The sequence below is a fragment of the Psammomys obesus genome, unplaced genomic scaffold (genome assembly GCF_907164565.1).
Source record: "Psammomys obesus unplaced genomic scaffold, mPsaObe1.curated_primary_1811, whole genome shotgun sequence".
In the NCBI taxonomy this organism is placed as follows: Eukaryota; Metazoa; Chordata; class Mammalia; order Rodentia; family Muridae; genus Psammomys; species Psammomys obesus.
This window is the reverse complement of record NW_026585643.1, coordinates 6,537,586-6,558,925: the sequence shown is the minus strand read 5'-3', so window position 1 is coordinate 6,558,925 and position 21,340 is coordinate 6,537,586. Positions and strand designations below refer to the sequence as shown.

Below are 21,340 nucleotides of genomic sequence, written 5' to 3'. Positions count from 1 at the left end.
GTATAACAGGTAGAGTGGTTGTTTAAGGAAGAGTGAGAAAGATGTAAAGGAACTTTGAGGAACAAAGGAGCCTGTTGTAAAAAGGGGTGGGGGATGTGGATACACAGGAAGCAAAAAAGACAAAAGGAAGGCTGGAACCCCTTTACACAGAGTCCTTCCCGATGTTCCCTCTTTCTACAAGAGCATCCAAGAGGCTCAGGCAAGAAGTCTGTGAGCTCAGAGACAGACTGCGCTATATGGCAAATGTCTTTTTTGTTTGTTTTTCCATTTATAGTTATTTATTCAGCTTATTTGAAAAATAAAGAAATAAGAGCCTGCCTTGTAGAAGCAGATCAACAATTACAAGTCTTTTGAAGGTTCTGCCCTACTCCTGCTTTTTTTAAAATTCCTTTATAGATACTTAAAAGCATAAGTTCTAGGTTGGAAGCACAGACCTCTGGGGTGGCTCTCCAGCACTGTCGATCTATCCATACACCCACTAGAAATCCTGCTTCCTCAAAGTCCAGCTTGTTCTTAGAAGCTGAATAAACAGGCTTACCTGGAGTCTGCGCTATGGTTCCCTGGAGGGCCCTGTGGGAAAATGTAGAATAACCTACTAAGTTTGCCAGAAGATCTCTGCTGCTCAGCAATTCTTCTAAACATTTCAACTGACCAGCATTGGGATAAAGGAAAATTTTATAAGCAACCTCACGAACCTGTAGTTAAGAGTAAAAGAAGAGAAAGTCAAAAATCATAGCTCAAAATCCTACTCAACACCCACTCAGGCCAATGCTCCCCATGTTACCCATAGCTAGCCATAGCTTCCAAAGTAAAAGACCAGCCTTCACCAGACCTAAAGTGCTTTGATGGAACACAACTGCACATGGGACAGGCTCTGTGAGGTCAATTTGCCCATCTTTTTGTCTCTATGCCAGAAAGCACCTAATCCAGGGGATACACTGACTTAACAAATTAGAAGTAACCACACTAGTTATTGACTGTATAGCAAAGATCAATTCCTTGAGAGACATGAATTTTAAGTATTTTCATTACTCAAAGCATTTGTGGAATTAACTGTGTCACAAATTAAATTTTCAGAGCTCAATAATGCAACAAGATCTTTAAGGCCACAATATTATGTTACTAATGAACTTAGGAGTAAAACAGTAGTAATGCACAGCCACTGGTGTTCAGACGGCAAGACTCCTACCAGGTCATCTGAGGCTTCTGCATGTAGACCATCAACGACTACATAATCCCCATCACGAGCAAAATGGTGCCGAACGTGCTCTGGTAAGAGATGTTTCTGTATCTTGTTGGGAAAGTTGGTTCCCATGAGAAAAGCACTGCTCAAATCCAGGATCTTAACATTGAGGTCCACTGCTCTTCTGCGCTACATGTGGGAGAAAAAGTATTTAAAAGCAATGTAAATTGGCATTTCACAAACAGACAATGTACAGTGGTAAGGAAATCCCCATCTGAACCACTGATACAGAACTTTAAATGTAATTCTCTATCCCTAAAAACCTTAATTAAGTCAACAAGCAGGCTGGTAACACCTGTTCAGTGGCACTTTAAAAAATTAAGTATATGAAGAGCAGATTAGAAAATTTCTTAAGACAAAGAGGGCAAAGAGGGAGAGGAAACGAGAAACACAGTTCTGCACAGAACAGGAGTGAGCCCCTGACAGGTTCAGTTCAGAGGTTCTGATTGGCACACACGGATACTATGGAGCAACAGCAACAAAGCCCTGAACAGCAGACTCGCGCAGGGCACAGGGCAATCCACTCCCTAGAGCAGAAGGACCCCTGGCTCGGGTCACCCAAACCCCGCCTCGAAACTGAAACGAGAAAGAAGGAGAAGCAGAGAGAGGTGTGAAGGGCAGAGCTGCACCCTCCACACTATGACCCAGGTGTGTGGTACATGGGCCAGGTCCTCACAGTCAAGTGTGATGAGGCTGATGCTGGCATAGTCATCTAAGTTTTAGCTTGCAGTCACACTTCTCTGGGGAGAAGGAATTTCTGAGATCCATGGTCACCTCAAAAATAAAAAAAATCTTTGAGACACTCTAATGTAACCCAGGCTGGCTGTACAGCTGAGGATGACCGTAAACTTCTGATCCTCCTGCCTCCCTTTCTCCCCAGGCCCCAGCCCCACTGGACGAAGGGACAACAAGCTTAAACCATCATACTTGTTTATGCAGTGCTGAGGATTGAACCCAGGGCTTCGTGCATGCTAGGCAAGCACTCTAGCCACTGAGCCTCGTTCCCAACATACACCATAGATATTTTAGGATGAAATATAAACTGTACCCGAGTACTCTCCGAGGCCTATTAGAGGACTAGGTACGCACTGTCAGTTACTAATCAGGAAGAAACAAGTCAGGCTTGACTGGGCTTAGGACGTGCTTCAGGTGAGTCATGTGACCTGCCTTTTAAAAAGTATTAAACAACACCTTTTTTTTTCCAGACAAATACATAAGACATTAAATGTGCATGTGCCAAAAAGCTGAGCACTAGGGTGGTGTAGCTCAGCTGAGTGCATACCTACCATGCACAAAGCCTTCGTACCATGGTCCTTAGCACTGCACAAATTGGATGTGTGCAATATCCCAGCACACAGGAAATGGAAGCAGGAAGATCAGAAGTTCAAGGTCAACCTCAGCAACATAGTGATTCCACACCACGCTGGGCTGAATGAGACCTTGTCTCAAAAAAAAAAATAAAATAAAATAAAATAATAAAATAATAAGCCAATTATAGTGGTACACATATATAATTCCAGCACTGAGGAATGTTGAGGCAGGCATTTTAAATATTCAAAGTCAGCCTGGTCTACATAGAGAGTTTAATGCCATCCTGGGTTATATAACAAGACTCCTGTATTAAAAAAAAAAGTAAATGTAGAATAACAATCTAAAGTTTTCAATGTTTGGAATCTAAACTTTGCTGGAAAAAGTTGGTTTCCAGTGCCTCCAATGTCTTGTAAATCCAAACTTCTCTTGCAGTCATGTATTGCCACCTAGAGGTAATCAGTGGAATTAAAACAAAAAACAATGGATGGCATCTACAAATGACAGTCAAAAGATTTCCCCCCCCCAAAAAATTTATATATATATATATATATAAATTAATCATCTCCAAAATTTTACCAATTGCTCAAACCTCCAGAAGAATAAAATCTCTTTCCCTGGCTGACTCCAGTGAGTTTCTGGACTTATCACTACAGAACAGTCCAACATGCAGGAGCTCACCGACACACGCTGGGAAACTACTACAAACACTCCTGAAAATAAACTGTTAATTCTAAACTCCTGAGTCAGACTCATGAGACCTTACAAGAAAGACTGGCAAGCACGAGGGCCCACACCCATAGCTAGTTACTCCAGGGAGATTAAGACAGAAATGCCTGAGCTCAGGAGTTCAAAGCCAGCCTGGGGACACAGCAACACCCCATCTCAAAATAAACCAAAGCAAACCTGTCCCAGGGAGCACCTGTGAGAGCTGTCATAGGGCAGAGAAGACTACGCCCCATTTACTTTCCTGCATCTTTAACGCTAACAGCCCTTGGGAGTCATGTGCTGGGGAAGATCCGGTATGCTGTCAGGACACATGTGCTGGGGAAGAGCAGCTGTGTGTCTGTGCTGGTAGAGCTGAGCACAAGCACTGTTCAGCAGAGCTTCAAACACAGCTTTAACAAGTGTTCTGAAAAATATTAAAGCTCTGCACACCCATTTCTACCAGCAATGTTACCTCCAAAGTTACTAAAGTAGGATCTGGATGAGACTTTATTCAGTTTGTTGCTCTGGGCTTGATCCTAGCACCTCATAAAGCAGGTATGACAGAGAAGGTCTGCATCACCAGCCATTTGGGAGATGGAAGCAGAAAGAGCATAAGTTCAAGGTCATTCTTGGCTACACAGAAAGTTCAAGGCTAGATGAGACCCCATCATCTACAAATAAATAAAAAGACATCAAACTCAGTTAATGATGACTAGCATTTCAAGCTTCATCTTAAATTCATTAGGTATTTTACTGAATCCCAAACTGGTATACATTAAAAAACATGATCTGCTGGTGATACAGCTCAGTGGCAGAGCACCTGCCTAGCATGCATGAGGCCCTAAATTCATTCCCCAGCACACACTCTCTAAGTATGATCCCCATGTGCCTATTAACCCCAACAATGGGGAGGCTGAAGCAGAACAACCATGAGTTTGAGGCCATCCTGAGCTACAGTGAGACCTTATGAAGAAATTTAAAGGAGAAATTTAAAGGTATGGTGGCTCAAGCATGCAATCCTAGCATCTGATAGTTCTAGGTCAGCGTGGGCTATAGAGATGTCTCAAAGAACAAAACCAAAACCTACTAAAAGCCTGTAGCTTACAGATCACTTCTCACTGCCTCCTCTAGCCTCACCAGCTTTTCATCCCAAAACACTCTCAACGGCACTAGGCAGGTGTGAGGAGAAGCACACTTTACTATGGCAAATGCTCAGGAGACAGATGTTCACTGTCATCGCTGAGAAGACAAACACCTCAGACAGCCAGGCCATCAGAGCTAAGGATCTAAGGCGCCATCTGAAGACCCAGTTACTAAGGATGATATGAACTACAATGAAGGAGAAATGTACAGTTACTCCACACTTTCTGGGATAACTCAAAAACAAGTAGTATATGCCACCAAAGAAAAGAGCTGCAGGGGCAAATGTGTGTGCTTCAGGCAACTGAATATGGCAACGACCCTGCATAAGGGTGCTGATGGAAAGACAGCTCAGACTTAAAGGCAAACCAAGAATTACATACTGAGCCCTGACAGGTGAGTAAATGGACCCATTATGGTTTATTAGCTAGGAGCAATGGCTCACACAAGTGATCCCAGCACTCAGGAGGCTGAGGCAGGAGGATCACCACAAGTTCAAGGCCAGCCTAGGCAACAAAGTAAATATAGTATCTCAAAACAAAACAAAACACAAACAAAAACAAAATTAAGAGGGAGACAGAAAGGCAAGAGACCTTCTATTTATCGAACATGACATACAATTGGTATTGACTAATGGTGACACCCCTACTTAGGTTGGACATCAGTATCCACACATGGAACTATCTTCCTCCTTCCATCAACTTTAAAACATATCTCAATCACTTAGGAACCATAATACAACGTAAAGGCCAGGTAAGAGCAAAAAAGGTATTGTTTAGAAAAGTCTATTCTTGGCTCAATGCAGACACATTTTTCTGAATATTTTCCATCTGCAATTGTTTGATCCAGATGGAGAAGGGATGGAGTTCTGGCTACACACACCCAAGACATTATGATAAACTAACTTCTGTCCCTGGATGAATGGCTTTGAATTGACTATATTTATTAGGATGGATGGAGCTATCTTTAAAATAATAATAAATGGACTGTGGGCAAGCAGAGGAGGCCACAGATATTCTTAGTGGTGGCCAGTCACTGTTCTACCCAAACAAAGGAACTCAGTGTGGAAGAGCATCAGATTCTTAGGCCAGCATCAGCCAGTGTGAGAAGTCCTGGCACTAAAGCTAAGCAAGTTATTTTGTTTCTATTCCTATAAAACAAGAGGCTCAGACAATGTGCCAGGTCCTCTATCCAGTATGGAACACTGTAGGTCACACCAACACCTCCTGCTGCCATAGCAAGTGTGTGAATCCACAAGACATACATAGTGTGAAGAGACATCTCTGTTACCACTCCCCCCTTTCTCAATCTCAACCTCATTCCATGACACCTACAACACTCTAGCTGTGATGTCACTTCATTCTGGATTATCAGGGGTAATGGGCCAGCTCCCAGAGCACTACATTTAGATACCACCTATAGAAGAATTTTATGACAAGTGAAAAAAGTCCTAAGACTTTACTAATACTGGGTCAAGTAACACAAGGGCTCTAACAACTAACGATTAGTATCAACACTGGTCAAAAACAACTGGAAGCCTGGTATGGTGGCACATGCCTGTACTCCTAGAAGGAGGTAAAGGCAGGAGGGCCAGGGGTTCAAGAACAGCCTCTGCTATACAGCAAGTTCAAGGCCAACTTGGTCAACACGTAACCCTGTCTTCAGGAAAAAAAAAAAAAAAAAAAAAAAGAAGAAAAAACTGAGGATGGAGTTCAGCTGGTAGAACACTTGCCCTAGCATGAACCCCCAGCCCTGAGCCTGGCCAAAGATCAAAAGTTGAAGGGGAGCAGGAGCTGTCCCTAACATGAACTCAGTGGCTAGCTCTTTGACCACCTCTCACCCTGAGGTGAGAGCAGCTTGATCAGGCCACAGAGGAAGACTATGAAAGACAGTCCTGATGAGACCTGATAGGTTGGAGTCAGATGGAAGGGAAGGAGGTCCTCCACTATCAGTGGACTGGGGAAGGGGTATGGGAGGAAATGAGGGAGGGAGGTCGCATGGGGTTGGGGGAGGACAAGGGTGGGGCTACAGCTGGGATACAAAGTGAATAAATTATAATAAATTAAAAAATCATATTAAATAAATAAATAAATAAGTTAAAGTTCATCCTCAACTACAGAGCAAGATCAAAACTGACTGAGCTACAAAAAACCCTATCTCAATATAAATAACAAACAAATAAAAGTGTCCCTTGCGGTAGGTATCAGGTACCTTTAATCCCAGTACTCAGAATAGTGAGTTTGAAGCCAGCCTAATCTACAAAAAAGTTCCAGACCAGCTAGAGCTACATAAACCCTGTCTCAAGAAAGAAAAGGATATTTGATATTGTGAACCCCCAAATTGTGAACTGTAAAACCCTGTTTCTTTTGTGTGGTTGAGCCCTATCACACACCTTTAATCCAAGAACTTTCTGCTTATTGTAAACCAGTAATTATGGTGAGGTTCAGCCAGCCCTAGCACATACCTTTAATCCAAGAGCTTTCAGTACACAGGATTTAATAAAGTTAACCCTAGGTCAAGAGGCAGAGCAAGAAACCAGCTGAAAGGGATTAAAGAGTAGGAGGGACTTTGATTTGAGGAGCATTTAAGACAAGAGTGTAGAAGCTCTCTGGCTTTTGGAGTTTTTTGAGGTTTGAGCTAGCAAGCCTTGGGCCTTGGGGTTTTGTTGCTGTTGTTGGATTTTTTGTTTTGTTTTGGGGTTTTTTTTGGCCTTTTCCTCCTGGGCTGTCAGCTTAGCTAGTGAGCCTCCTGGTCTTTTTCCATCCAGACCTGAGCTAAGAAGGAAGGTCAGCTGGGTGCTTTCTCTGCCTCTCTGAGCTAGCCAGTTTTCACCCTAGCATCTGGCTCCTGAGTCTTTATTGGTAAAATAGAACGGTTGGGATTTTAATTTTTGTTTATAACAACAATAGGGGTGGTTCAAAGGATAAAAACATCTATTGCTCTTGCAGAAGAGCAAAGATTGGTTCCCAAAACCCACACTGTGGTTCAAAACCATATGTAACTTCAGTCCCAGGGACTCTGCAACCCTTTTCTTACCTCTAAGGTCATGCATATGGTGCATATACATACATTCAGACCAACTCATATGCAACAGAAATAAATTTAAAAACATATTTTAAAAAATAAAAAGATTTACCTTTTCTTCATCTAGATGGATTCCACTGATTTCAAAATCAAACATAAATAGTTCAGCCACTCGCCTAAAATAAAGTGAGCACAGTTACAGGAGTTCATTAAAACTACAAACAAAAATAGGTCTTTTATGTTTAAGTCAGGATTTCTGAAATCTACTATTAAAAAAACCTATTTCAACACAAGGAGATAAGAATATACGAAATTTGTTTGCTTGTCTGAAATAAGGAGCTTGATATTTCAGAAAGTTTATTTGTCTGAAACAGGCTTAGAATCAGAGTCCCTACCAGCTTGTCACATAAGAGTTTATTCCCTTGTGAAGCTGGCAAAGCTAACATCCTGATTATTTCAACTTCATGCAAGCCCATAACTAACAACAGAATCAGTTCACATTTGGACAGCTTCTCAAAGGCCCCTGCATGGATTTTTCAGTGTTTCTTCCAACTAGTGCAGCGGGACAGCCAGCTCTCTGATGGCTGTGCCAGGAGTGGGCATCTTGACTGTGGAGAGCTGTGCTCTTTTTTTATTCTGCCTTCAGCTTAAAGCCAATTAAAAATTTCCTGACAATACTATTTTTTAAAATAGCTGTTGTTTCTGGTGGTAGACTAATGGAATATTTGATATATTCTTATGGATTTGACTTTTCAAAATGGATATATTTATCTTCCTGTTGTTCTATCTTATAATTCTACTTATAATTGCATTGTTTTTGCTTTATGAGATATGATATTGCTATATAGCTCAAGCTAGCTTCAAACTTGTGAAGCTCCTGCCTCAACCTCCTGAGTTCTGGGATTATATTTGAGCACCACCACATCTGGCTCAAATACATCTTGAATGAACAGAATTAACATTGTTCTAAACTTCTTCCCATGTGGTATCTCTACATGCTGGGATCACACCCTGGGCCTTGCATAGACTAGGCAAGTTCTTTAACAGTGAGTTGTACTTAGACCAAAGTCTACTAAAAGTCTAAGACTTCAGGCACCTTGCTGGGTATCTGGGAAGCCTGTAGTTGCAACACTCAGAAAAGGGAGATACAGGAAGATTACAAGTTTGAGCCATCCTCAAATAATGTGGAGTTCCAGAGCCTGTCTCAAAATAAATAAATAAATAGGTCCCATTAACAATGGAGTTGTTTGTATGCTTTCTCCTTCCCCCACCTTGGTTACACTCAAACAACACACCAGATGACACCTGAGCTTCAGCAATGAGGAGAAAGACTAGGGTCCTGCACATCTGCTGGTGGGTGAGATAAGTCCCCAGCACTCATCCCCACAGTGCTCTCATGGCCTGGAACTCACAACTGAACTGAAAGCCACATTTAGAGACATACAAGGAGATGGAAGAAGCAAAAGGGAAATTAGGTAATCAAAAGAAATAACTGTTCCATAAACAAAAAAAGGATTAATAGGTGAAGAAAATAATTAAATTTCATTTATTTATTTTACATGCATGCGTGTGTGTGTATGTGTGTGCGCGTATGCTCATGTGCTTGTGTGTGTGTACATGTACACACCTGCCATGACATGAGTAAGGAGATTAGAGAACAACTTCCAGGAGCCAGTTTTTCTTCCACCACGTGGGTCCCAGGGACTGAACTCAGATCAGTGGGCTTACGAGCAGACTCTTTTACCTACTGAGCCATTTCATTGATCCTATATTTATCTCATAAAAAAATTAAGCAAAGAAATAAGGTTTGCTTAATTTTTTTAGGTCATATATCAAGTACCAGGCCTCTTATGACAAATGAATAATTACAATCTAATGAACCAGAGCTAATAATTCTAAAGTTCTTGAGAACCATCTGGCAAAGAAATCAATTTGCTGATGTCTCCCAAAGGTGCTATTATGGAACTAGAAGCACAGTATGATTATCAGTGATTTAACAGGAGGTTATCACAGGTCTTTCATCTTGCAGCAATGAACAAAAGAAACTGAGAAGCAGCCTTGTAGAGCTCAGCCAGTAAGGCAGAGATATGGAAACAAATTACCAAGGCAACAAATAAGAAGATACTGGTGGTGACCATGGATAAGAGGATGGATCCAGATAGACATGGTGTAAAGTGAAGATATAGTGCAGGAGCCAAGGGATACTGACAGAGGAACATTCCAGCCCAGGGGGCCGAAGGGCTGTAGAGCCTGGCCTGCAGTCAGTCAGAGGAACAGGAATGAACGGATGAGTACCTGGTTTCTGCATCAAGGGACTCCATAAGCTTCTTATCATCTAGTAATTTCCGCAGACTCTGATACAATTCCACATTCGTATTCAACCTAGAAAGATCATGAATGGGAACATGTGATTTTGTAATCCATTTTTAAATTTTTTACTCTACATCAAGAGAATGACATTAAATGGTCACATACAGATACCCAGAGCCCAAAACTAGGGAGAAGTTTTCTGTATCTTCTTTTGAACCAGGAATAATAGCCACAGTTAGAAACTGTCCAGTATAGAGACAGGTAGTCAGTTAAGCAGAATGTCAGAGGTCCTAAGTGTCCTGGTGAAGGTAAATTAAAACTGAGTAGGCAGCTGGAACAGGAAGAACAGATGGGAAGGAAGATGGCCTTGGTCATGGACACCATTTCCCATTAGCAATGTGCAGGCAGCTTCTCTGGTTTTAATAAGTAGAAAGAGGTAGGAGGGAAGAAAGGCTGAGCCAATATGAAGGTTTCCTTAAGACCTCAGCTAGAACTCAGCTAGCTGTGCTCGTATGGGTGAGAAAAGCAGGGTCATCCTGGACAAGACAGCTCAGGACAGTGTGCAGCCAGCCTCATGCAGTTGATCAACTGTGGCCCTATAATCTTAGGCTGCCATGAGGACTGAATGAGACCATAGGTATGTACATTCTTCACGTAACAGACCAGTGCAGCTGCCTGCTCTAGGCCAAAACTGGGAGCAAGAAGCCATGACTCAGGCAAGAGTATCAACCCAATCTTCACCACCACTGTTCTCTCCATAGGTCGCAAGGTCCTGTCTTCCTTAGGGCCAGCCTTGGGACCAGTCCTAGACTAGAAGCCACTCCCACCTCCTAGATTCTAATGGAGAAACAATATTCCTCACACCATCCATCCCCAGTCTACGAATCTTATCCAGGAACTCAAGGATGAGCTAGTTCCACAGGCCATTTACAATTAAAGAACTGAAGTATCTTGCGAAATGGGTTTCTTTTGCCACCATTGTCATGAATCTTCCCAAATGTTAATGGGGCCAAAGGCAGTTACTGTCAATCAAAAGATGCTCAGCAGGAACATGCATGTCACCACCAACTGCCTCACACAGCTCCCAGGTGTCAGGGGGAAAGCTGGCACCTATGTCCTGCTGGCCTCCTGCCATGAACAGGACAGCAGTTCAGAAGTGCCTGCACCATGGCCATGCTGAAGTGGAAGTACAGCTCTCCCACAGTTTAATGTTAGAAGACCCTGAGATGAAGCCTATACTTTATATTTGTCATTAACTCTCAACTCTTTCTTCACTCCCAGAAATTGGGTCAGTTCCCCAATGCACCTGATGTTAGCTTGACCAGCTGAAGAAGTTAGCTGTGTTCCAGTTAAATGAAAGAGGAAAATGAATCATAGTGAGTACTTGGGGAAGGTAGGAAGCAAAACTCAGAACAAGGTGATAAAGACTATTTTAGGGTCTTACTTTCAACAGACTAGACCACTCTCCATGGAGAGGTGAAGCTTCCAGTCAAACACTATACCACTTCAGTGTGGTTCTCCACTGTTCTCCCGCAAAACTAAGGGTGCTTGTGCTTACAACAGGTTGTATCTAAAATAAGCAGGACACAACCTTCATGGCATCCCAGACGGGTGACCTGGCTGTGCTGACTCCTTTCCTGAGCACTCCTAATAGGAAGGGGTCATTCTCCATGGAATCCATGGTTTCAGTCCTTCTTGCAGCACAGGGTCATGTGCCCAAATGTGGCAGAAACTGTCTTTATCCATGTAGCACACATTGATGCTGATAATGTCACATTTCCTGTGCCCGACTGGAACAACGCTGTTCAATGGGAGACAGGGGACAGACATACCTCCTAAGATATGAGGTCTTCTGGGAACTCTGTCCAGCTAGTGAAGCCAACTCCTCTCCAACCTCTAGTCTCTGAAACTGCCTCATGGTATTGCCTGGCTGCTATTTCACCCTCATACCCAGGCTAGGGGAGCCTTGACACTGTGCCCAGCCTCAGTCACTATCTGGCTTGGTGTTACACACCTATGCTTCAGAACATAGTGCTGTCCACAGTGACTTTAACACTCTCTTTGGAGTATTCATAAATGGCTTTAAAACACTTCAGATTAACTCCAAACCACTTTAGATTAATTTGTTTCCTGATAGCTTCCACCTACAGTCTTCCTTGGCTCTCTCAGAGGGTGTTAAGATATTCCTAATCACAACTCAACTAAGTCTATAAGGGTACTTTGTGTAAAGATATATTTTGGCTTTCTATCCTATGACCCACAGCCATGTATGCAACAGCAATTGACTCATGCTGGAATCTAGGAACTCTGAGTACCCAGAAAGATACTCCAAAGGCTTTACTTACAGCTGGTTGTGGTGGTGCTCACCTTTAGTCCCAGCACTCAAGGAGGCAGAGGCAGGCAGATCGCTGTGAGTTCGAGGCCAGCTTGGTCTACAAAATGAGTCCAGGACAGCCAAGGCTACACAGAAAAACTCGGTCTCAAAAAAACAAAACAAAACAAAAAAGACTTTACTTACTGTCCTAGTCTGCTTTCCATTGCTGTGAAAAAAGCATAATCAAGAGCAACTTAGGGAAGAAAGAGCTTGTTTGGCTTACATGTCCCATGTCATAATCCACTAAGGGATGCCAAGGCAGGAGACTGAAGCAGAAGCCAAGGAGGAGGGTTGCTCACACCCCTGGCGAACACAGCCTGTTTCCTTATACAGCCTAGGACCACCTGCTTAGGGGTGGGGCGCTGCTCACAGAGAGCTGGGCCCTCCAACATCAACCATTCATCAAGAGAACGCCTCACAGACTTGTCTACTAGCCAATGTGATGGACGAAGTTCCTCAACGGAGGATCACTACGAAAACCAACCAGCACACTTATCATCAACAATAATGATGACAAATATTACCAGATGCCCTGTGTGCCATTTAGACGTCTCACCTTTGCCTCATTCCATTTTCACACGGCAACCCTGAAAGTTGATTATCCGATTAAAGACAAAGAGAGAGAGAGGACAGGCTGCTGTGCGGAGAGGGGACTGGGCGGCTAGCATAGCACCTCCTCCCACCGGCCTGGGAGATGGCAAGCACTATACACAAAGCCACATGGAGAGGAGGAGACATACTTTTCCACCACGGTGCCAATACATCTGCAGGCCTCTTCCGCAGCCTCTCTGAATGCAGGCTCAGGGTGTCCGATTTTTACAAAGTCCGCCTAACAAACGGGAAAACAAAACCAAAGGACTTTGATGGAACACTTGATTTTAAGGGCAAGGGTACAAATGAAGCCAGATTTAGGATGTGCCACACATTTTCTGACTGAATTTGTTGCTACTGAGGCAAAGCAGATTCTTCCGATGATTCTTTCTAGATGTTTAGAACTCTAATCCCTTGGAACCAAGTCTGTTTCATTCCAAGGCAGATCCTTTCATGAACTTAATTTTATGAGATTTTTGCCTTCAAATAAATAGCCAGCAAATCCTTCCTATCCTGTGATTCCAGTGAGCAGACCCTGGCCTTGAACATTCTAAACCTTTGGAATTCAAACTGCACTGTGGCACTCCCATGCTGACCCAGCTCACTCAGGGATGCACTTTTAAAATGACACCTAATATAATTTCAAAACCAATTTGACACCCTAAGTTCTGGGGGGGGAGGTACAGTCTCTCTGTGGCCTCGTGTAAGAGGGAAATATGAATTACTGATCTCCATCTAGAACAGTAGATAGCCATACTGTTTCTGCTATTGCAGCCAGGATAATTTAAGCAAGCATTCTTTTTTTTTTTTTTTAATAGAAAATCACTTTAAAGATAGGCCTGTCACTGAGCCTGGAGCAATCCTCCTGCCTCCGCCTCCCTCGCTCTGGACTACACGTGTGATGACCACACTGGGGCCTCACATGGGGCTACAGATGTGGCCATCACACTGGCTCCTCACTTGAGTGCTGGGGAGCAAACCAGGCCCTCGCATTTGTGGAGCAAACACTTTACCCTAGCTGCGCCATCAATGCAGCCCTTACATAACAATAATGAAGAAACAGTTCTGTTTCACAAAAATCATGAGAAAAAGAAAATAAAATGTTCATTTCCTGACAGTTCATGACATTTCTGCCTTAAAAGCAGGAAGTAGCTTGAAAATTAAAAAAGAAAACACATTCTTTGAATTATTTACCCAGAGAATTATACATATAAATTGCACTATAATTTGTTTTGGTTTCTTTTATAGTTTTGTTATTGTAAGACAGTATCTCACTATGTGGCCCAGGCTAACCTCAAACTTTTGATCCTCCCGCCTCAGCTTCCCAAGCGGACATGTAAAATGGTTTTTAAATGAGACTTTGTTACATTTTATAAATAGTTTTAAAGGTCAAAACACAGGATGTGGAGAGCAAAATAACAAATGTAAGAGGAAATTCTAGCCCACTGCTTGATGATGACACAAACTAAGACAAATCAGGTGGTCTCCAGGACTGAAAGTCACTGCCACAGCGGACTGTGTGAAAGATGAGCACTCTGCAGATTTGCCTTTTCTGATGCCCATTAATGACAAAGAAAGATGGCAAAGCACAGGACCTGCTGGGCAAGGCATGTCCATGATGTCTCAGTCACTGAGGAAGACAGTCCCATGGACAGAACAAAGATTAGGGCCCCAAACATCAGGCCTAGGGAAAACTCTTTACAATAAAACAGTTCAACCTTTTTCCTTTAAAATCTAGGTGTAGCAGAGTGACTGTATTCTCATCTTATCATGCTCAGCTCAAGGGCAGGAGAAAAAGAAAATGTTCTAGAAAATGAAAATGAACAAAAATGGGGACTATCTGGCCGAATGAAAGAAGCTGGTCTCAAATGCATGCATATCAGTCCTGAACATTCTAGGAAAGACAGAACTGAGAGTGACTGTCAAAGCAGATTGTGGACTAGGCCAGGCACTACAGTCCCAGCACTTGGGAGGCTACAGGGACTAAATGAGTTAAGGCCAACTTGGACCACAGAATGAGTTCTAGGACAGCCTAGGTTACACAGTGAGACCCTATACACAAACACACACACACACACAGAGCAAGAGAGACAGAGAGAGAGAGACTGATTGGTTAGTAGTTGCCAAACTGAGATAGATGAAGATAGGCAGAGAGGATTAAATCACTTAACCCAGATGAGGGTGCCATCTGGCACAGCCCAACTCATGAAAACCAGTGAACTCCAGAATATTACCTAACTTAGGCAGAGCTGGTATTTTTTCACTCATCCTGGTGCCTAGGATAATGCTTTTGTGAACAATCACTATTTTGGATTCCATGTGCCACTTATCACTTTCATTGATACAAGTAATCAAGTTTGGGCCCTCTTCTGGCAAGACGGCTCAGCAGGTAGAAGGTCTGACTTGCAGGTCTGGTGACCTAAGTTTCACCCTCCCATCCTACAAGGACGGTCGGACTCCTGAGAGTTTTCCTCTGACCCTTACATACACAAATACACACACATCTATGGTAAGCATGCGCTGCACTCACACACACCCTTGTTCTCACTTCTGAGTCTCACCAAGTCGGCCACTCTGCACAGGCAATCCGAGAGCTCATCAAAAATGAGGACTGTCTGTGGCCCCGGGGGCGTGGAACATGCTTGCTCTACCAGCCATTCTGTCTTCCTCAAGGCTTCTTCCTGGGCAACATGGAATCCTTCAGGGGTGCTGAGCTCAGGAACTCCAAAGAGACCCTATAAGTCCAAAACAACATTTCGTATTTATAGCCAGAAGAATAGTTTGTTTGTTTTATTTCTAGAATTGTCTTTGCACGAAGCCCTGCTTTTGGTTGCTCTATCTAAACTATGTTTATCTGTGCTCATGGAAATAGTGTCTCTCTTTCTGTGTCACATTGCATGAAACTACACCAAAACAGTTTTGAAATTGTATGTTTTCTTCAAGCCTTCCTTACTTTTCAAAAAGAAAGAACTGGTATAGGTTCAGGTATCAGAACTCTGACTCCAGGAGAAACTGGCTGGGAGGATTAAATGAAGATTCAAAGGTTTAACAAAATATATAACAGTGCCTGGCATGAGGACAGCACTTAATGGTAACCATAATTAGTTTACAACCTTGGTCACAGGATCATTCCTCCCAGGCTTGAGTTTTCTCACCAGGTATAGATATCTGACAGCGTGGAAACATACTATATATGGCAGAAAACAGGTGTGAAATGCAGAGGATTGTGCCTGTCACAGAGCAAGGTCCTCATACATAATACCAACCAGTCCACCACTATAAAACCAAGGACAGCTGATGCAAAAGCAGACTTAACATACCAAACCCAGTCTCTGGCTGAAACTAAGGCATTTCAGTATTTTAATAAAGAAAAAAAGCACTAATCTAATAGATTCTTTTTAGCAGTTCAAGCATGAATCCTAGAGTCCTGAGAAAGCCTATGTTCAATGTAATGTGTGTGTGCCATGTACTTTACACAGGTTCTCTCCTCTAAATAACACAGTTCTGTAACAGGAAGTACATTCTCCTTTTATAGGTATAGAAATATGTTTAAACTCCTTTTGTTCCCTGTGACAGTATCCTGGAATGGCAGATCCTCCTGTCTAAACAGCCCAAGTGCTAAATGTCCAGGCACACATATATACAGACACCTAAATACACAGACAAACAAAAACATAATTAAAAACAATATGGGAGGAGGGGTTGGAGAGATGGCTCGGTGGCTAAGAAGTACTTCTGCTCTTGCAGAGGACCTGGGTTCTAGTCCCAGCCTCCACCTGACAGTTTACAACCTGTTTGTTACTTTAGTGGCAGGGGATCCGACACCCTCTTCTCGCCTCGATGGGCGCTGCACACACGTGGCGCACTCACACACACTTGGGTAAAACACCCAAAATACATAACATTTAAAAAAAAAAAAAGCTTACTTTTTTAATTTTACAGCATGCAATACTCCAAGAGAGAAGTAAGAAAACAGCCCAGAAGTTCAAAGATCAGACAGAAGCTTGTAAGATAACCCGAGTATGCAGTCCAGTAGCAAAAACAGGAGAGACCATACCTTCACGAGGTAGAAGACAACAGACCCCTAAAAGTTATACTCTGGCCTGCACCTACAGCACACAGACAATAAATAACTGCTTAAAATATGGCTGAAACCAGTTATATTTCATCCACTCAAAACCAAGCTTATCTTTCACAGCTCTCTGCTCAGTACTGATAGGCACTTCTAACACAGATTCCATCAATACCAGCATCATCTACCCTTATGGGTTTTGGAGATATTTTTATATAGAAAGAACTTTCATACAAAGTCAAACACAGAGATACTCACAGCATGAAGGCAATGCAACTGTATCCCAGACTCATCTGGGATTTAGAAAGCTGCCCCTCCCCCAAAAAATAAAGCTAAAAAACAGAACTAACTCTTAACCCTTACAACAAAATCTGCAAATGCAAAAGGAAAGGGATCCATTGGCCAAACCCTTCTCAATCTTCCCTGCCATCATTCATTATAAGTGTCCGACACCATCACAGGCCGAGCGGAAATAGCCAAGCAATTCTGTTTGGTGACTTCGTAGGCTAAGCATTCAACTCCAAAGAAGTCTGATTTTCCTCAATAGGGTTGTGGTGGTTGCTTTCTGTTTTAACACCGGTTCTTACATATCTCAGGCTGGTCTCAAACTCGGTTTGGAGCCAAAAGGACTGCCCTTTGAACGCTCTTGCCTCTACCTATCAAGAGTCCCACAAGCAGGAGCCACCGTGCCTGGTTTAACAGGTAGTTTTAAAGCAGCCTGAAATGGACAAGTAATGTGTGGTGGAGTTTTCAGAGGAAGAGTGTCATTACAAAGCCAAAGGCAAATGTGAATTCTGAAGCCAGAAGGGGGGAAATAAAGCGAACTTGAGCAGGGGAAGGGCTGAATGGGAAACCCGTGGGACCGCCGCCCAGGTGATCACTTGTCCTGGCATAGTCCTCTTTCGGCGGGAGGCGGAGCCCGCGCTGTCCAGACCCACGGGCAGCACGCTCACCCGGCGCTCCTCGAACAGGTCCCACTGGCGGCTCTGGGGCTTGACGTTGAAGGCGGCGCCCACAGGAGACCAGCTGGTGCTGACCCTCCGGACGTGGCCCGGGCCTGCGGGTCCCCGCAAGGCCGCTGCGGCTCCCAGGCCACACAGCCTGCGGCCGTACCGCATTCCGGCCGCCAGCAGCATGCTCCCGGGCCCCAGTTCTCCCACTCTGAGGAAGCGCGCGCCCGGCGTTTCCAAGACAGCGGCCCACGCCGCGGCACGTGACACTCGCGTCGCCCTGTGGGCGTCCGGCGCAGGCTGGGACTTGAGCGTGTTGACTCTTGTTAGCAAGAGCGTCGCCGCGACGCCTTCTGTGCAACCGAAGTTCCCTAGCGCCCTCGTGTGTCTGGAGGAAGAAACGTCCTGGGTTTGCCTTTCCCTCACAGTGTTAACTGTGGCGCGGGGAGAAGTCAGGCGTCGATCCGGACTTTTACAGGTGCCCGGAACGGACGTGAGAACTCAACAGGAGCTCTCCATGGCTTTTCAGAGGAGGCCCAGGAGAAGCCACATGCAGTCGAAATCCAAGGCACCTTCCTGCTCCAAAAGAGTTCTGAAGTCACACCCACTTTTGCGCGCACGTCAGCTGTGTCAGCTATAGTCGTGTGTAACCACGTGAATTAACTGTCAGAGTATCGTCAACTCTTTTGACTTTGGAAACTATTGATACCGTCTAGGGGTCTTGATCGGATTCGTTGTCTCTGCCAGTCCAAGGGCTAAAAAAGGCAGGAAAAATCTGAAGCTCAACACACAGCAGTGAAGTCTCAAGCGCGGCGGACAGAATCAGCAGTTGAAGGCATTTATTGGACTTGAGGAAACAGACACACAGAGGAAAAAACCCTCTGCAAAGCAGAGGCGGGACTTGGAAAGAAAAAAATCCAGTCTCTTCTCACCTCGAGGGCCGGTTTTGTTGTTGTTGTTTGTTTGTTTTTGTTTTTTAACCCTCTGGAGAGCTTTCCTCCTTTAATTTAGGGTTGTGCAGTTTGAAGAAATTTAGGTGGTCGGTTGGCCCTGGACTGTGGTGTGATATGTCCTGACCCCATCTTGAGTCCCTTGAGCGGTCCATGAGGAAGGGAGGTGGTGGGAGACAAAAGCTGGAGGTTGAGGAAGCTGATTGCCTTGGAGATTCGCCACCATCATTACCTAGCCGTGGCCCCTCTATTTAATGAGGAAGTCTCTCTCCATAAAGCCCTAAATCTAAATGAGTACAGACGGGGACCTCCCCAAATGTCAATTCGTCTCCAGAAATGAAAGAAGGGCAGAGGTTGGGAGGGAAGGCGTTAAATGGAAATTGTAATCGAGTAGAAACGATGGTGCAGACTCGAGGAGGCTTAGGGGAGGCTTTTGACAGCCCTAGCCTTCTCCAAAAGAAGTACAGTCATACCACTGTGGGTCAGTGTGCCGGGTCTTGCCAGGACCAGAGCTTTCTTTCAAAGGTGCAGTCATCTACCCTGCAGAAGGTGACCTCTGTGGTGGCAATCCTGTCTGCTTTATAGGCCCCAATAGGGAAGAAATGAAAATTTTCAACATTTTGTTTTGTGTGTATTTGACTGGGTTTGTAGACAGGATCTCACTTTGTACCCCAGGCTGGCCTGGAACCCACCAGCTGCAGTTCTGCCTCAACATCCTGAGTGATGGGATTCCAGGCAGGTGCCATCATGCCCAGAAAGGATTTCAATATCAAGAACTCCATTTTTTTCCTTGAGAGATTGCTGTGGATAGAGATGGGGAGCCCATGGACCAAAAAGGGAGTGTGGGTACCCCAGCCTTTGGGAGGTGGAGTCAGGAGAATCACTAGGATTTTCCTTGCTGGCTTTCAGACTGGCTTTACACTTATGAGCGCTTTGTGCCTTCCCCTTTCTCCCTTTCATGGTCATTGTGTGCCTATCCGACCACTGTACTCTGGAAGCAAATAACTTGTCTGGTTGAAGTTTTCCACCTGCCTAGATTCTACCCAGGATATAGCATACAACAGTCTCTCCTGTTGCTGATTTCAATGACTTTTAAATGATGACATTTTTGATATAAATGATAATGATGAAACTGAGTATGTTAGGATGGATCTATTGACCCATAGGACATAGAAAGGACATCAACTTGGAGGCGAGTCTAGAGAGCAGGCTATTGCAGGTAGAACTGTATCTCCTTACAAGACATGTTAAAGTACTAGTCTCTGGCACCTGCAAATCCAATCATATTTGTTAGGGCCTGAATCCACTATGACTGGTATCCTCCTCCTTAGAAGAGAAAATTTTGGACATGTGCAGTGACAGAGGGAAACCTTCGCAGAGTTACGGGCAGAGACCCCTGAAGAGATGTGCTTACAGCCAAGGGTGACACCAGGGGCAACTAGAAGCTGGAAGTGGCAGGGATGGACCTTTCTTTGGGAACTTAGTCTCAGTCTTGCTGACATGTGGACATTGAACTTCTGCTTCCAGAAATGTGAGAGGGTTCATTCTGATGTTTTAAGTCATTAAAGCCCTAGAAAGGTAATATGGATTCAGTCCAACTATTCACTGAATCGAGTGGCAGAGATACCCGAATTTTAGAAATGAAGTATCTGTAGCCTTCTCGGGTGTCTCCCTGACACCAGCTTAAAGCTGTTAGTTATTAAGTGGAGTAAATATATTTTGCAGTGCTGAGAATGGAGCCCAAGCGTGCTGTAGAAATGCCACACTCAGCCATAACCCCAGCTCATTTTCCTTTCCGTTCTCCGAATATCAGAAACCATAACATGGCCTTAGAGGAAGAAAGTGACGCCAGGTCTTCCCTCTTCCCACTATAAACACACCTGCAAAGGCTGCCCTGGGTAAGGGATGGTGGTGTGCTAGATGCATTGTAATAAGCAGGCTGAGGACAAAGCTCTGTAGCAGAGCACATGCCTAGCACACACAAACCCTGGGTTCCAGCTCCAGCAGGAAATTTCATTACAACAAACAGGGCACCTGTTTGTTTGTTTGTTTTTTATTTTATCTTTAAGAGATCCCTAGTTACATACAAGCATGAATATATATATATATACATTATTGTGGTGGTTTGAATGAGGATGGTGAAGATGGCCCATAGACTCCCATGTTTGAAAGCTTGGTCTCCAGTTAGTAAAACTGTTGGGGAAGGATTAGGAGGTGTGCATTCTGATGTTGTAAGCCATCCACCTCGGTTAGGAAAGTCCTTGTTGGAAGAGATGTGTCACTGCCGAGTGGACTTTGAAGTTTCAAAAGCCAGGTCCAATCTCTCTGTCTCTCCCTCTGCCTGCTTAATAGTGTTAGTTTGTGGTCTCTGTCAGGAAGGAACAGTTGAAGCCAGTGACTTAATCCCTTGTAAAATTCTGTTAAGGATTTCTATAAAGTATCCCTCATTCCTCCATAAGATGATTTTTGTGCTATTCAATAAAATAGAGGGCAAAGCCCTTTGTTGGGGACAGGGATTCATAAGACTGCCTTCAGGAAGACACTGTTTCCAACTCATACAACAGACAGGGAGGGAAGACAGAAGACACAGGGAGCACAAAACTAGACAATTTAAATCTGGACTCACCCCTGGTCAAGTGACACCAAGAGGAAGTGCTTTGATTGCTTGCC

General features: G+C 44.0%; 1 protein-coding gene across 1 annotated transcript in view; it reads right to left on the bottom strand.

The window, feature by feature from the left end:
• Positions 1–18,018, bottom strand: part of Mipep (mitochondrial intermediate peptidase) — a 125,874-nt gene extending 107,856 nt beyond the window's left edge. Inside the window, exons 1-7 of the mRNA XM_055617350.1 lie at positions 17,724–18,018; positions 15,260–15,433; positions 12,848–12,936; positions 9,719–9,805; positions 7,536–7,599; positions 1,190–1,372; positions 539–695 (exon numbers count right to left, since the gene is read on the bottom strand). Coding sequence (XP_055473325.1) covers positions 539–695; positions 1,190–1,372; positions 7,536–7,599; positions 9,719–9,805; positions 12,848–12,936; positions 15,260–15,433; positions 17,724–17,906 — 937 coding nt within the window. The 5' untranslated portion in view covers positions 17,907–18,018. The remainder of the gene's footprint in view (positions 1–538; positions 696–1,189; positions 1,373–7,535; positions 7,600–9,718; positions 9,806–12,847; positions 12,937–15,259; positions 15,434–17,723) is intronic.
• Positions 18,019–21,340: the final 3,322 nt, after the last annotated feature.